The 16,723-nt window shown below is 35.2% G+C and overlaps 1 protein-coding gene across 9 annotated transcripts in view; it reads right to left on the bottom strand.

Moving 5' to 3' along the window:
• The window catches only part of CASK (calcium/calmodulin dependent serine protein kinase), a 184,110-nt gene that overhangs the window by 16,731 nt on the left and 150,656 nt on the right, over positions 1-16,723 (bottom strand). For 4 of the 9 annotated variants that reach the window (XM_010724674.3, XM_010724648.3, XM_010724637.3 and 1 more), the window contains 7 exons: positions 16,375-16,563; positions 15,802-15,880; positions 12,847-12,932; positions 11,671-11,739; positions 5,756-5,824; positions 4,369-4,404; positions 1,205-1,401 (listed from right to left, as the gene is read on the bottom strand). In XM_010724674.3, coding sequence (XP_010722976.1) covers positions 1,205-1,401; positions 4,369-4,404; positions 5,756-5,824; positions 11,671-11,739; positions 12,847-12,932; positions 15,802-15,880; positions 16,375-16,563 — 725 coding nt within the window. The remainder of the gene's footprint in view (positions 1-1,204; positions 1,402-4,368; positions 4,405-5,755; positions 5,825-11,670; positions 11,740-12,846; positions 12,933-15,801; positions 15,881-16,374; positions 16,564-16,723) is intronic. The other 5 variants (XM_010724660.3, XM_010724655.3, XM_010724681.3 and 2 more) reach the window with 3 other exon arrangements.

Below are 16,723 nucleotides of genomic sequence, written 5' to 3'. Positions count from 1 at the left end.
AAAAAAAAAAAGTTGTAATAACTGTATTTCAAAAATGTTGTGCATGATGAATTAGAAAAATAAGGCTGTTTAATAGCACAGGAGAACAGTAAGACTTTCCCAAACTTTTTTTTAATGACTTAAATGCACTTATATACTGATATATTTTGATATAAATAATATTCTTAATGGTTGATCATAAAAGCTCACATAACACTGGAGCATGAGAGGAACGGTAGCTACTAAAATGACTGTAGACTAGTGCAGTAGACCAGACTGGAAGAGCAAAGTCTAGAGGGGCTGCTGTGTTCTAAAGGTCAACGCAAATGTGTTGAGGAAATGTCTTGAGGTTGACTTTCAGGATGAAGTACTGCATATATTTCTATTCCAGTGTATACCAGCCTCTTCCATATGTTAGGGCTTGCAAGAGATGCAACGAAATGGCTACCTGCCTCTGTTTTTATTGTGGTAAAATTTCCCTTAGACAACAGAGGTGGTACAGGTGCTGTTAAACCCTTTAGAGCACACTAATTCTTTATGCAGCAGATCTTGTGTGAAACATTTTGAGGTAGATTTTCCACACCAATAAATTTCCCTGAGTTATGGTCCTAACATTCATGCTCCAGGACTTACTTGCCAGAGCTTGAGCTGATAAATTTAAAACATTTGCTAAATAGGTTCTGCAAGGGGTTGTTTAAATGCTCTGCACTGGTTTTGTGGAAATGGATGCCACTGCTGTTCATTTAATCTGTTCTTAAGTTTCTGCACTGTGGTTTCTTTCTACTATTTGGTTTTCACATGAAAAAGGGAAAGAGGGGAAAAACGTCAAACTCCTTTAATTCCTGACAGTTAGCTACCACCTTATTCCAGCATCACTTGCACTTAAGCAGTACCAGTGAGAAGTGTTTAGAACCTGAAGGGGAAACAGATCTGACCGGCTTATATAAATGATTTGTATTTAGTCTTCAGTTCTAGTTTCCTAAAGTGTATGAGAAAGCACAAGTAATGTTTATAAAACAGGTGTAAACATATGATATTACATGCAACTCTTAGTGTTATGCAGATGTGAGGAAAAAAAAAAGTCAACATCACAGGAACAGAGGCAGTATAGACTTTTTTTTTAAAGGAAAGATTACACCAAAATTAGCTGTGTAACAATGACAAGCATGAAGGACAAAAATACAAGCAAAACTAAATTCTTTTTAATAGAAAACATAAGTCATACCATTCTTGAAGTTCAGGAGAAGGAATAAGACCTGCAGTACCGTTTTTGGAGTTCTCCAGTTTACCCTGCCACCAGTTGTGATCGTCTTTGCTAATTATTTGGATAATATCACCAACTCGGAATCTGATGCCAGCTTCTTTGCAAGGAATAAGGTCATCCTTTGCTGGATCATATTCAAACTGTGCTCTTACATATATCTACAAAGGAGAGTTTATAAAAGATGCTGCCATATTATTACTGTATTACTGTATTACTAGTATTAAGAGAAGTAGGTGAAAATTGGTGCATGTACACTATTACATTGTTTGCAACAAGCAAAAGAAGAAACAGAAGGGCAAAGGCATAAGTGATAGTTGAAAATGAAGCAAAAAAAACCAGCCAACACTGGAGACATATGATATTATTCTGCAAGCTCATGTCTTCTATGCACTGTAAAATTCAAACAGCAAAAATGAAAGTATGCTTCTGAAGACTTTATGCAGACCTATAATAAATGGATAGGGTCCTTCAACTCAATATTAATTATCGTAAATCATTTTAGACTAAAAGCCAGCAGCTTATAATTTGAACTGTGCTTCAATTTCCAACTGAAGTTCCAAGATATGTTTTAAAATGTGTATGATGAGAAATATTATTGGATAATACAAAGGGTTAAGGCTACATTATTGATCATTAGAATTTACATTGAAAAAATTAGTACCACGTTTTTAAAAATTAAATAGAAATCTAGTGTTGGGCCTATTGTATTTAGTCACTTGGGCGGAATCTGGGAATTCTCCATACGGGGATTTCAGTAAAAGTCTAGTCCCATACAAATCACAGAATCATAGAATCTTTTGAGTTTAAAGATATCCTTAAAGGCCATCTAGTCCAACTCCCCTGCAATGAACAGGGACACCTGCAGCTACATCAGGGTGCTCAGAGCCCCGTCCAGCCTTGGATGTTTCCAGGGTGGGAACATCCAGCACATCTCTGGGCAACCTGTGCCAGTGTCCCATCACCCTTACTTTAAACAAATTTCTTCCTTGTGTCCAATCTAAGTCCCTCTTCTTTATTTTGAAACCATTTCCCCTTGTCCTACCACCACTGTGTAAGAGTCTGTCCCCTTCCTTCTTATAGCCCCCTTTTAGATACTGGAAGGTCACTCTCAGTTCTCCATGGAGTCTTGTTTTCTCCAGGCTGAACAGCCCCAGCTCTCTCAGCCTGTCTTTGTAGCAGAGCTGTTCCATCCTTTGGGTCATTTTTGTGGCCCTTCTCTGGATGTGCTTCAACAGTCCACATCTCTCCTGTACTGTCACAATAATAATGGCTGGAGTTATTCTCCAAGGAATATTAACAGAAGGAATTTGGACTTCATGTTTTAAAATAGTGTACAAATCCCTGCTTTGTGTGTTAGTGAGGTTTCAATCACTGAAAAATTATAGCCCTAATGCGTCTGAGGATCTTAAAATCAGAATTAATATCATGCCCAAAATAGGTAATTGGATAATTTCTAGAGTTCATGAACAAACATCACCCTACATGGACTCTGGCAGTCTACTGCTTTTTTGATTTTCTTACTAAAAAATGACCAGATTAAAAGAAAATAGTTTTATATTGCAATGTAATATCCTTCATTTAAACTGCAGGACTTTTAAATCTTTGCTCAGAAATTTGTAGCTATGGCACTACTCACAGCACTCAAAGAAGTTAATTTCTATAGTAACTTAGTCTGCCACTCCACATACATCGATTTACGATGACCAGTCGTAAATTTCAGTGTGCATGAATTTTTATCTGTTTAGAGAGCAACGGATGGGAACATTAAAATAAAACTCCACTTCTAATGTTTCCAGTCTGACCTTCGTTATACTACGTATTGAGTGTGTGACTTTAGGTCAGCAACCCAAGCTCTTTGATTCCACAAGAAAAAAATGGGTATTTTAAAATAAAATTCTCTTAGTTACCGGCTTTCTATGAAGTTATCAGTATTGAACTATTTCCCTGTTTTACCTCAACCTAATCTAATACAGGTCTAGAAAAGTGACCAGCATTTTTACTGTGTAGAAACTTTTCCCTGCTTTTCAAGTTCCTACTGCAGTTTGGGCCATTATCTACTAAGTTTCCATCCAAAGACTGGTTGTTCATGAAACATCACACACTTCCTTATTTATACTGGTTTATCTGTTATCCTAGCCCTTGCTGTATCAGGAATGACAAGCTACCAGAGAAATACACTGGTGCAGAGGGAAAAGAAACTTGAAGAAAAGGGTAACTATGAATGGTACAAGTATAAGGGACAACATTATTCTGATATTGTTTTGAACAAACTCTCCTCTCCTGGGAAAATTACCTAATGAGAAGAAAAACAAAACCTAACACAATGGCTTGAAAGGTCCTCCAAGGAGCTTTCCCTACATTCAGGCAGCCTGAAATTTCAGAAGACAACTGAAAGCTGAGAGAACCATATAGCTGTAAGCTTTAAAAATGGGAAATGAAATGTGAAAAATATATTCTTGCAATAGGTATTCCAGACAACATAACTAGAAAACCACACAAAAAGATTCTCAAAGACAATAGCTTATGGGGTCCACTGACTCTTCTGAATGGAACTGCAATAAAAACTATTACATAAATAAGAGGTTGAATCCACATCCTCTGGATGGAAGTTTTTTTTTTGGTCTGTGAATCTGCGCTTTAGGACTGAAAATATAATATCTTCAGACTTACCAGCTCTTAATACAAATTGTCCTTCATGTATTTCTTTGAAAAGCTTTGTTAATGTTAATATCTAATAATAAATCAACTCAAGACATAGAAACTTTGTGTTTTAGATTATTATGCACTTGCCCTTCATTTCAGCTAGAACACAACACCGAGCCTTTTCTAAGATGAAAATCTGCATAAGTCACATTTGCCTACACAACATATCATATTAAATTTAAGATGAGTTTATAACTCTTGCATATACAGACACATGAAAAAAATGCTTTTTTGAATTAGTGAGTTAAAATGAGTTAGTTAAAAAGAAAAATGAAACAAACATACAAACAAAAAAAAACAACACACATTTTCAAAGCTAAAATGTTTTAGTTCAGCACATACAGAATATGAGGGGAAAAAGATAAGAAGGGATGTTCACTAGCAACTAAATTTATACATTCCCATGGAGGATAGCTATTCACCTGTCGTCCTTTTGGTTGTGTTGTCGATGGCAAGTCCTGCAGAATAAAGCCAACCCAGGAAAAGAAATTTTCATTTTACTTGTTAAGAGCATACAACACCATTTGTTAGTGATTCATACTACATTACGGTAAAGTGGTAAGTCAGACAAAAGTATAAAGCATTGACTCATTTTTAGAAAAACCTGTTTCTTAAAGAAAAATCAAACTCAGGCTGTTTAGCAGCAAGCTGAAGAAAGCAGGTAAATAGTTTAAGCAGATAGAGAATGTGCTTTTTAATATACAATTCAGCATCTTCAACACAAAAGCACTGTCAAGTGAAAGAGGCTCTTCATATGAATGCCTTTCCTACTTAATATTTCATCTTGTTTTTAAAAGACAAAGTATGACTATAATAAATTAATGGTTAAAATAAATTTTATGGTTAAGAATAAATTGCACCAAAGAGTAAGATTATAACTAGTAGTTATATTTTTATTTAATTCACAAGAATTTCTAAATTTTTTTAATCCACACAATTATTTCTCATTATTTTAATTAATAAGTACTTTACCTTGTGGCAAATCGTTTCTCAGGTGTAATGCTGTAATTTTATTAATAATTAAAGGACTAGTTACTCAATTTTTTAATTTTTTTTTTAGCTAGTTCCATGACTTACAATATTGACAGCACTCTTACTAAGGGAACTTGCAGGTACAGTTACTACATTGGTCTGAACAATGACAAATGGTAAACAACACAAATTTCAACACTACTATACGTTAGAAAAACAGGAGATAACAGCACCCTTCTACCTGAATATGTATGAAACAGGAAGTACTTTGTGTTAAAGATGTGATGATAGTAGCTTGGTTTGTAGTGCAATTTAAAGCCTTTTGCTTTTCAGATCCAGCCAAGGCTTGTCTTTCACAAAGTATGTGCACGTACCACAACAGCAGAGGGCACACCAATTCGTTAACTCAGATAGCGGAAACCAGTACACGTTCCAGAGGTCGCTCAAAACACAAAGCTTATGGAGTCTAACAGGTCTTGATGTATCAACTGCACAGTTACTTTTTCTTCAAACACTGCTTCTGAAGTTTGGGATGGAAATATGACTTCCACTTGAAACCTCTTCTTAGCTTTGAGGATATTGCCAACTATGATTTAAGACTAACCAAAGTGTCACATTACAGTTATTAACATTTAACTCACTGTATGGCCTTTAATGAGAAGAATACGTTGGAAAAGAAACTCTCAGAAAACGAAAATGGGGGGTTACATAAGTAATAACGTTGGTTCTATCAGAAGGACAAAATTTTCCACTGACCACATGATAAGTATAACAGTAATGGCAGATGAGCACCAACAAAACTTTCACACTCTCTCTGTGTGGAACTGGAAATCTTACCGAAACAGAATTGTTAGTGCTGCTATGGCCATTAGCTGGGGACTGTCTGGATGTAGAGGGGGAATCTCTCTGAAATAAGACACAAGGTTCATTAACAACACAACACTATCACAGGAACACAGATAAATTTTTAAAAGAACAGTTACATCCACAGCCTTATAATCATTTGTTTAGCTGCTTTGTCTCTGAAAGTTTCCATACTACTATGTAAATCTTAAGTTTGTTCATAGTTTGAGATTCACGTTTGATGTTTTCATGTGTCTTATGTAATAATTATTTTTATGCTGCCTCAGCAGCTTTTTAGTATCAGGGCACTCTTATATGTTCTGTGGCTGACAACGCTGAAGGCCATTACTCATATAGTTGCTTTTGCTAAAGGCAATTACCTAAAGTTATATGCTGCATACTTAAACTGCAACAAGGCACATATTTTATTTTAAAGAAGCTTCTAAATCTTTTTTTTTCAGCTATATGCAGGTCAGCGTTGATCACCTTCTGCTCCTTTAGATATAACTCTCTATAGTGTCTGAAAGACACTACAGCTAACACAGGAGCAGGAAGTTAGACACACTCTCCTATCTTCTCATCCATTTTACAGCATATTAAGTTTTTTTTCTTTTTTTGCCTCCAACATTCTTATGAGTTTAAAAACATTAAACCTTGCAAAAATATATCATTTAAAAAAGCCACTTTTCTTGACTCACACTACCACTATGATTCTACACTTCAATGAGGAGAAAGCAGATGCAGAAATTCTACAGAAGGAATGACAGGACTTTCTTGGTCTTGCAGAGAGAAGAGATTGCTGCGCAATCTTCTTCACATGTCATTTTGATCACAAAGTCCTTAATTCCATAATATCAGAGAATTGAGTTTAACTAGCTACATCTTCAGAAAATCAAATAATTCACTAAAACGTTGTGACAAAAATTATAAACTCCTTTAGCCCCAAAGGAACTTTGGAATATAATATTCCATATCAAGGCTCAGTTGAGGAATGACTGGTAACTTCGTGTAACACCAAGGATAGCAGATAAAAGAGGCAAAACAGTTTTCAAAGAACACAAAGTTACCCTGCCACATTTTATCAATGTGAGTGCCTTTTGTGAACAGATTAAAAAACAGAATTGGAGCGGAACTATTTATGCAATAGCATTAATCAGGTGAAGGTCCACTAACATATTCTCCAACTTCTACTAATTATGTGATAGCACTCAGCTATTTTAAAGCACACGGACAAAAAAATTAAAATGGCAAGCAATACTTCAGTTTTGCTGTCTGCACTCTTGATGTACAACAAACTCGTCTAGAATGTGCACTTTTTTGAACTCACTACATGTGATTTCATAAAGTTCATATACAGCTATCTGAAAGTAATCTAACTGTAAAATCATTTAGGTCTGTGTACTTCTGCTAAACATGTAAGGTCAAAAAACTCTTTTGCCACTGAAAGTTGTTTGCAACACATAATAAACTGGAGGAAATCGGTTCTAATTATACTTAGAAAAATCACTCCTGCACAAGTTCCAAATAAACTACTAATTACTGCAATAACCAATTATATTTGCTCAAAAGAACCATTATTCATTTTTTAGGGAATTGCATATTGGTACCACCTTTATTATCAAACAGCAGCTAAGAGATACTTCTTCGCAAAAAAGCAGCAAGTTCCTTCTTTCATAAATAGATCTTCAGCTTGCTCAGCAATTCAAGCTCTACCAATTTCTCTCATTTTCAAGGAGAGATGGAAGGATGAAATTTATGTCTGTTATTGTTTTTGTTGTTGTTGTTACTGCTGCTTTATTTTTAAAACTACTTCATTATCATCTACTAGTCCAGCAATGGTTTGACTGGGAAAGGTTTGGAAAGTGATTTAAGCACCCAAGTCTTTCGGAGAAAAACATGTTTAGAGTAATGACGCTATTTCTGGACATTCTTGAAGGCTTCTCCCTTTAAAGGAAATTTCTTGGTTTGAGAATATTTTGTTTTATTCCTCCAACAATTCTCAACAGAAGACAGAACACTATTCAAAGCAAATGCTTGTCAAAACATATCGAGGAAAATAAACATTTTCAGTGCTATCGGTGATTTCAGTTCTAAGAAACTGCAATTATATCAAGCTTGTCAAGAAGCATATGCATAATTTTAAAATATTTAGCTAATTCAGACACCTTTTCAAATACATTTAGGTTCCTAATTTCCTAGGGACCTAAACTTTCTCTCCAAAAAAACTCAAAATTTAAGCAAAAAACTGTAAAAGCAATGGGTAGGGAGATCCTTGTAGAAAGTTACGATTGCTTAGAGCTGGATTGGAATACTTCATCTCTGATTCTGAGTTTGTTCCTCCACTGAACTAGACAAATCACTAGTTCTCCTAGTCAGAATCTTTTTCTGACTAGATCCTCTAGTCAGAAACGCACTCAGAAGATTAAATGATTCTGAGTAGTGTGAAAATGATATAATATTTCAGTACTACTTGAACATCTAGAATTCCCAATCTTATCTAATCACAAGCTAAGTAATAAAATGGTAGATTTCAATATCAATCGTATTCAGTTCATGCATCACAGCTAAAGTCTTAGAAAAAACATCTGCAGTCATTTCTGAATGACGGCAAAATTACTTTTGCATTGACTCCTTGTTCTAATGGATGGATTCTGAATGACACATCAACATGTCTGAGACACAGTTCTACAGAAGAAATCAACTACATCTACTAGATGTGGCCCAATCAAATTGGACACAAAAAATCAGCAGGATTGGAAGGAATGTCTTGAGATCCTCTAGTCCTATCTTCCTGCTAAAGCAGATTCCCTGTAACAGGTTCCACAGGACATCATGGGGTTTGAGTTATCTTCAGTAAAGGAGACTCACCACCTCTCTGGTCAGACTGTTCAACGAACATGTACAAGAATAGCCTCACTAATAACACCATTGCCAGATCCTTTTCAAAAAATCTCCAAATGCATTTCAACTCCAGTTTTGCTCAAGCAATTTTTCTGTAAGCTTGAGATTATAAAAAGGTTCAAGACCACGAAAAGTCTTATGATCTTAGCCTTAATGGCAACATTCCAAGGCTAAGTATGTCAATCTATGATTACCAGTGGATTTTAAAAATCTCATGTATATAAAGGCTTTTCTTTGTAATGAAACAGTTAAAGTGTTTCACAAGAAACAAAGGGTGTTGCTTGCAAGGAAAGCTTTTTCTTAAGAAAAAAAAAAGTACTTCCCTCACCATTCTTAGATATCCAACAACATAAGAAGTTAGGAGACTCTGTCAGTACAAAGTGAGAATTCAACCGTAGCTAGAGCTAAAGGCTTCTCAGTGGGATAAAGTACTAGCTGAAATGAATAATCAGCATACACAACTGTTCTAAATTATTACTGAAGTTTGTTCTTATGTAAAAATAAGTTTGTAGTGGAAGCAGACAAAACAACATCCTGGCCACTGTGTTATCTAAATATCTGAGTCATGTGTTCCATGTACCAAAGCAATGACTAAACAGGTGTTTTCAAAGTAGGATGACTGGATCAAGATTTTCTAAAGATGAAACTCATAAATGCTATATTTTCAAGCAAAGTTTACTCCTGAACAACTTGAAATTAGTCAGTTGAAATTTTGAAAATTGCCTAGGGACACTGAAATACTTTACAAACTACAGGGACAAGACTTCCCTAAATATGGAAAATGGCATAATATTTAGAAAATACTGCAACACTTCTCACAAAAGAAGAAAAACATGGAAGTGGGGTATTTTAAGAAACATTTAAAAAATAGCTTCCCTCAAAACTAACACCTATATGTCCTTATATTATAAAGGGATATAAACAGCTTTCATATAAGTGCAAGTAGGCAGATTATGTCTGATTGTACTAATATTTAATTCTGTTTATTCAAGATTATCAAGGAGTTTTTTTACCCCAATGATGTTATTATCATAAAAATTACCTTAAAAAAACAAAACAAAAACAGCTACTGATTCTGTTTTACATTTCTCTTCTAGTAAAACTGCATTACATCAGCAACTGTCTGTTTATGAAGGTGGGCAGGAAAAGAAAACCAACATAAATTTCTAGAAATACTTGAAATACAGCCAAAAATAGCTTAGTTAGTTCTGAATTTATCTTGCTAGAGTGCATAGAAGCAAATTATCTTGCTAGAGTGTATACAAGGTTGAGTGCTAGAAGCAAGTATTCCATGTCCTAAGAATATAATTGAGCATCCATTTTAAGCCTGTATCAGTGGCAAATAATTTGATTCCTCATTTGAATCACAATTCTGAAAAATTCTCTGAAAGAAATTCTCTTTGTACCAAAGGACTAAAGATGATTTAATAGCATAATTTGAAATGCTGTCTTTTTATGAAAACTTGTAACAGCTGGAACACCAGTCAAAGTCATAGATATGACCAAATAAGTGGAATAGACTTAGCACCTGATTAATTGAAAACAAAATGCCATGAAATGTGATAAATATACATTGTGGGTTTTTGTTTTTGGTTTTCTTCTGTCTTTGATCACACATTTGCAGTTCTAGTGTTTTGTTCAAAGAAAGCAAAGAAAGGTAAGAGTCTTCTGCGAAAAACACAGTCATGAAGAACTTAAGAACAGAAAGCTAAGAAAAAGAAATGACCTACTGCTACTAAAATGTCACTTAATATTATTAAAGTTGTATGTGGCATTTAATTTTCTCCAAATTATCGTATTTCCAAGGAGATACATAGTTTCACCAGTTTTTGTGTTAAAATAAGAGGAAGAGGGTTATCTTTTATTATAACTACTACTTACAGTACAGAACTCAATACATAAATGCATCAGCACACTCTAGAATTTCTTTTGAGTTTTTTTTAAAGCCTTTGTGTTTCATGAAAAACTTTTGTTTTCATATTTATAGCTGACGTGAAAATTTGTTTGACCTTCTGTCTCCAAAAGCTTCTCACTCTTGTTGACTTCCATTAAAAGCACAGAAGGCAACCAAAAGCAGTATACATTTTTTTCCAAACAGATTGTTCTGACAATCACAATAGCCTCTGTGTGTTCTAGCATCTTCTGAAACTCAAAAGCAGTAAGTGTGAAACCACAGCTCCAATTAGGTTAAGGTGTTTGACTTCAACAGGGTTTGTGTTTTCACTCCTGAAATTCTAATTTGGGAATGTTGTGTAGTTAAGCATGTGGGACAGAAAGACTGGCACATCTACACAGTGCATATGCCATCTACATACTTAAATTAGAACAGTACCTCTCAAGCAGTCAATTTCTAGAATTTAATTCCCTATGTTTGCAAACTGGAACATAACTCTGTGAGCAAGAAAGGGAATTTGACAATGCTACTGTGCAAGAACCATAACACCAAGTTTCTAGTTCAAAAGGAACTGAACTCCAAGTCTGTTTTTCTTCTGTAATGACAAATACCATTTTTGCATGAAAACATAATATTTAGCCACATGTAACTGTTACAGACAACCATCACAAATTTACCTCAACAGGGTAATACGGAAACAGATTATTCAATTAACCCTTAACAGCCGAAAGTAGCAAACTAATGTTTCATGCTTGAAAAGGGAGGATAGCTCCTCAGCTTAGGAACTTTAGTAGACTTCCTGGATAATGTGTTTAAAATATAATTCTCAAAGGGGCTTCCTATATATCAGTTGAGGATGCCCTCTTTTTTTTTTTTTTTAAATTTAAGTAGGCTGTAAAGAGTTATTTAAGGTGCTGATGAGATGAATATGAAGGCAAGGCTGAGTAGGTAGCTGAGACCTACTCATGTTCCGTTATCTTTGTTGTAAAATTGGTGTGCGTGATCTAACAGGACAGGCAGAAACAATTTCCCAGAAAGCAGTAACATTCAGCCATCAGCAGGCAGTTAGTTACAGGACTGAGGAAGAAATAGGATGGTTCATTAAATTCATTACCTCACAGGATGAAGATTGTGTGCGATAACTTGGCACTATCTTAAAGGTGATACTTCCACGCATTTCCCTCTGCAAAAAGAAAAGCACTTAATTAAAGACTAAGATGCCTAATATAGAATCTCCAAATCACTAATATTTGATAGGAAAGCACTATAGTTAATCTAAGAGCAGTTGTATGCTCTCCTAAAGGAAATATTCAGGGAAGCTGAAATGCTATGGCAAATTTGTAATTTCACTTACAAGTGAATGTTTAGATCAACTCTCACTGATCTAAAGGATGAACATGCATTATCAGATTGTTCATCTGACTAGTTTTTGAATCTATACATACAGCCATATTTTAAGTTGAGAAATTCACAGATGTGTAGGCTTCTTCCATATCAGGCCTTCCTTTGTATATACATGCTTGTGATCTGCACAATACTTGCTACAAAAGTGACATTTACTTCTCTTTAATAACACATGTTAAATAGCGAAAATATATTCACTGTTTCTGAAAAAGCTGCATGTCACTTCAATAAAGGTAGAAACATGAATAGTCTTATGTCAAAATAGAAGATGGGGTCTGTTGGTTTGCATTTGCTACAGTTATATTTGCTACATATTCATGACAAGCAGTAACTGTAGAACAGCAGTACACTGTGGCATCATATTTGCACAGATATAATTTCTGAAAGGACAGCTGAAATCTAAGTGCCACCATATGGCTGACAACCGCAGGACTTGATCTGAGCAGAAAGGTAAGGAGATCACTTCCTGAAGTTTCTCCCTTCCTCTCTGGCTGGCTTCTTGTGAGTTTACAACATACTATTTCCCTGGACTTGCTTAAGCTTGTCTGTTAGGTCCTGAGAACAACAAAAGGAATAGTAATTACCATCCGAGACCCCAACGTTAGGGTTGCAAGCAAAAAATCAGAATATCAAACTGACTAAGACAAGATGCCATTTCCCTCCAAAAAGCCAGACTGTTTGAGCTTGGTGTACGTATATATATTTGTAACACCAATAATTATGTATTACAAGAGTTGTAAGTTGAAACTCTTTAAAACTTACTAACAGATAAATGTAGAAAGATTTTGCACTACACATAGAAGATAAAGGGGATGTCGCAATACAGTTTTGTAAAAATATTACAAATGGTTTTATAAAGAACAGGGAAAAAATATCAGGCACTTACAAGCATTTTTTGTAGTTGTTCTACTGTTTGATTTGCCACACTGATGCCGTTTATTTCTCGGATTTCATCCCCTACATGTAACGTACCTGCAGAATTATCAAAACACACAATCAACACAACTACTTACACAAACTAAGAACTGTAAAATTCATACAAAGGCATAAATATGAAACAATATATATATATATATATATATATATATTTTTTTTCCCGCTAGATTCATAAAAGAATGCTGGTAATGATGCATTAGAATCTGTCCATGAGATTGCAGTCAAATGCCAGCATGAGGTGCTCAGGTGCCTTTATATAGTATATAGAAAGAAAACATCAGTTTCCTTACAGGTACACTGAAAAAACTCACACATGAAACAGAAATTCCCCTGCAAAAAGTTGGCTGGCAAAGTCCAGCAGAGATATTCAATCAGTATTTTATCAGACTACTGTTTAGTATAGTCTGGCTTCTGGACACTGTCTTAATTTTATCAGTCAGGCTGTTTTTCACGTCTCTGATTTACATTTGCCACAGTTACAGAATGCATTTTCTGCAGATACTCTTCACCATAACTCGAATGTGAATGCCTTGTACGTATGACTACCTACAAGCTAAGATGATGAAACAAACATCCACTCAGCTAAGACAGGTCACAAACCTCCTGAAGATGAGATGGGAATGGCATACCACAAGGCTCTGAGACACCACAAAAGATAAATCAGGGAGGCAGCACCAGATTATCTTCAGGATTAGAAGCAAAGTAGGAGGCTCTTTTGGATGACAATTTTAGATTTGAGTAGTTCAAGCCTACATGATTTTCTAGCAGTTCTCCTGGAAAACTTCTACAGTATTTGCAGAAACGCCTTACTTCTAAAATATATTCTTGTTAGAAAGGAGTATATTTGACATTTTTTAATAATTCCATACCATTAGTAGTTCCCATGGTAGCTATGCTTATCTACTTAATTTCAGTACCTTTTCTATTCTCTGTGCTGTGTTTACTCAGGACCTAAGCTATCCAAATGTATAATGCATTTGTGATAACATAGAATGGATGTATTTCTGGATTAAATGTCTTTGTCAAGCCAAAATTTGTAAAGCCAAAATTTGTAAGCCAAAATGAAGCCAATTTCAGGAAGTATGTACTTCTGCTCTGCAGAGAAGTATAAGAGATTCCATCCTATTAGGGAGAAGACAGAACAAATTCTGGGAGTCCCTAATCAGAAATATTTTGTAGTCAAAAGGAAACTGGAGCTTGGATGGCAGTGAACAAATCATTGTGTTTTCATCAAGTCATCACCTGCATTTTGTTGGAATTCAATAAGCCTTGCCAGGCATGTCAGCGTAATCCTGCTTGGGTGAATTTCACATTACATCACTTCAAGAATGCAGCACTGACAGTGTACAACTGCTGTTTTTCCATTGGGGTTAAACAGGCAGCCAATAAAGTTGTCTCTCTTCTTTGGAAATCCTACATCTTTAATGCAATATTAAGATCTTTTCTTAAATGTATTTTAAAAATTAATTCACTTTTTAACATGTATGAGCCCAAACCAGTCAGCAGGAAAAAAATGTAGGAGTTAAGATACTGCCCCTGAAAACAGTATTCAGAGCACGAGGGGTCTTAGGAGAAACAACAGGTAAAATTGAATGGACAACTGAGGTAAGTCAAAGCACAGATACAATGGAGAAAACCAAGACAAGTAAATTAAAAGAGAATTTTTAATAACTGAAATTGGTGGTTCACTTTCATCAAACTGAATTCACTTGGGAGGTGAAAGTCGATAGCATCTTTACAAGCTTATCTTCCTAATTCAACTTCCCCATCTTTTGAATAAGGACAGCTATAATTGACAGGGCTACATACATCTGATATACAGATGGAGGCAGACTTCACAGCAGTTCCTATTTTGTGACTGGAAATTGTGTGATTTGTGCTTAATAGTGCTAGACCTGGAATAATGTAGCTCCTGTAATACTCTCCACAGATCTGTTATCTAGTAATCGCCTGGCATTTCTCCATATAGCAAATGGAGACAGAAGAAACAATAAAATTAGAAACAAATGAAAGCAACAGACCTTTTCAGTAGGATTCAAACACATGTTGTACTCAAGATCACTATCATAATTTGCGTTGTTCTATTCAGTAAAAATGTTCCATATACAGGCAGTTAAATGATGTGGTAAAACTAACAGGCAGCTAGAGCACTAACAAAACTAAAAACACTAAAACATGAGAATATTACAGAAACATTGAAATATGGTTCATTTCCACTTAAATCTATGTGCAGAAGAGCTACCTCTGTTAAACGAAGCATGTATGAAATAGTTTGAATTTCCCAAAGTTTCAGAAGTAAAAGACACTGTATAATTTTTAAGAAATGAACAGAGTTCTAATGGGCACAGTTGGATTTTTTGACAGGTTTTAAAAGGCTTCTATTACTCCCATTATGGAACAGTCATATGAAACAATACCTTGCAGAAGATCATTACTACCTAAGAACAGTTAGAAGCCAATTTTCTAAATTAAGGATTTTTTTTTGCTTCACTATTTGTTGTTTTTTTTTGAGCTTCAATATCAAAAGTACAAAGATCATCAAGAAATGCTTGAAAATACATGGAGAAGTTTAATTTCTTAGTAGAACAAGGTTTGTCCATTTTTGCAAGGGAAAGTACTGTAAATAGTCTAAGGAATTTTTCTAAAGACGATTAAGTAAGTATGGCTTGAGAAGTCAGTGGCATTTCAATCTCCCACTGAGCTATAATCACATTCCCCTAATTAAAGCTTATGTGAAACATGAAGGGCTGACATATACAAAGAAAAGGAGATAAAGGCAGTTAATGGGTTCCATGTAGAGAGAAGTCCATAATACCATGGAATAGTAGCAATCAAAATGAGGAATATATGATGTTACACAATTAAAACAGAATGATCTAAATAACTATCTATAACACATAATTACCTTGCCGGTGAATCATTCCTCCGTGCATAATTCTTGCCACAATGCAATGGTTCAGCTCATTCATTTTTAAAGTGATTCCCTAGGAGAAGAAGTTTATTATACTCCTAACATAAAATATTCAGCAGCTTAACTCTTGAGTGGATAAGAACAGTCACTGTTCCTAAAAAGCTTGAAGACAGGATGCATATTATAAGGTAATAAACTTTGCCTCTCCCTTAAATATGAGCAATAAAAACAGATCCTATTTATAAGATGAAGATGCAATAATTTAATAAATAATTGTCTAAGATTCTGATATTTTGTTAAAAATGTAATTCTGTATTCAAGTGAACAGTTTTACATGGTAGAGCCTAATCTACTATAACTACAAGTTTGTTTTTAAACAAAAACAGCTACAGGGGTGCTGCTGCAGCATTTGAACGGAAGGATATAGATAGGGAGGTGAATATACACAATGGTGCTGAACTATTTCCACTATACTTCCAACTGCAAAGTGCAGAAACTTTACTGAAATCAGTAACGTCGATCTTTATCAGTACAGAGCGAAGCAGAATACTGAGGTTCTCCCCATACCATTGGTTCATCTGTGTTCTTCTGGAACTGCACCAGTCGAACTCGCGTTACATTCTCCATATCCATGTCGCCGTTGGCGCTTTCTGGAGAATCTCCGTTTAAGTATGGAGAGGTGGGAGGAGGTGTAACTCTCAGCGCTTCATCACTGTAAACTTCATGTGCCACTACATCATGAGTTTGAAGTAAGGCCTAGAGGAGATTACAGCAAACATAATAGCATCATTTTCCACCGTCTCTGATGCTCCCCACTCATTTCTTATAAATACTTTGGAAACTCTCCAGAACAAGAAGGAAAAACTCAAGGTATTTATGCCTCATTTTCTATACAGTGACTTTTCTATGAAGTGAG

Source organism: Meleagris gallopavo, chromosome 1, assembly GCF_000146605.3.
Source record: "Meleagris gallopavo isolate NT-WF06-2002-E0010 breed Aviagen turkey brand Nicholas breeding stock chromosome 1, Turkey_5.1, whole genome shotgun sequence".
Classification (NCBI taxonomy): Eukaryota; Metazoa; Chordata; class Aves; order Galliformes; family Phasianidae; genus Meleagris; species Meleagris gallopavo.
The sequence above is the reverse complement of the archived record's forward strand: the minus strand, read 5'-3'. Positions and strand labels throughout refer to the sequence as shown.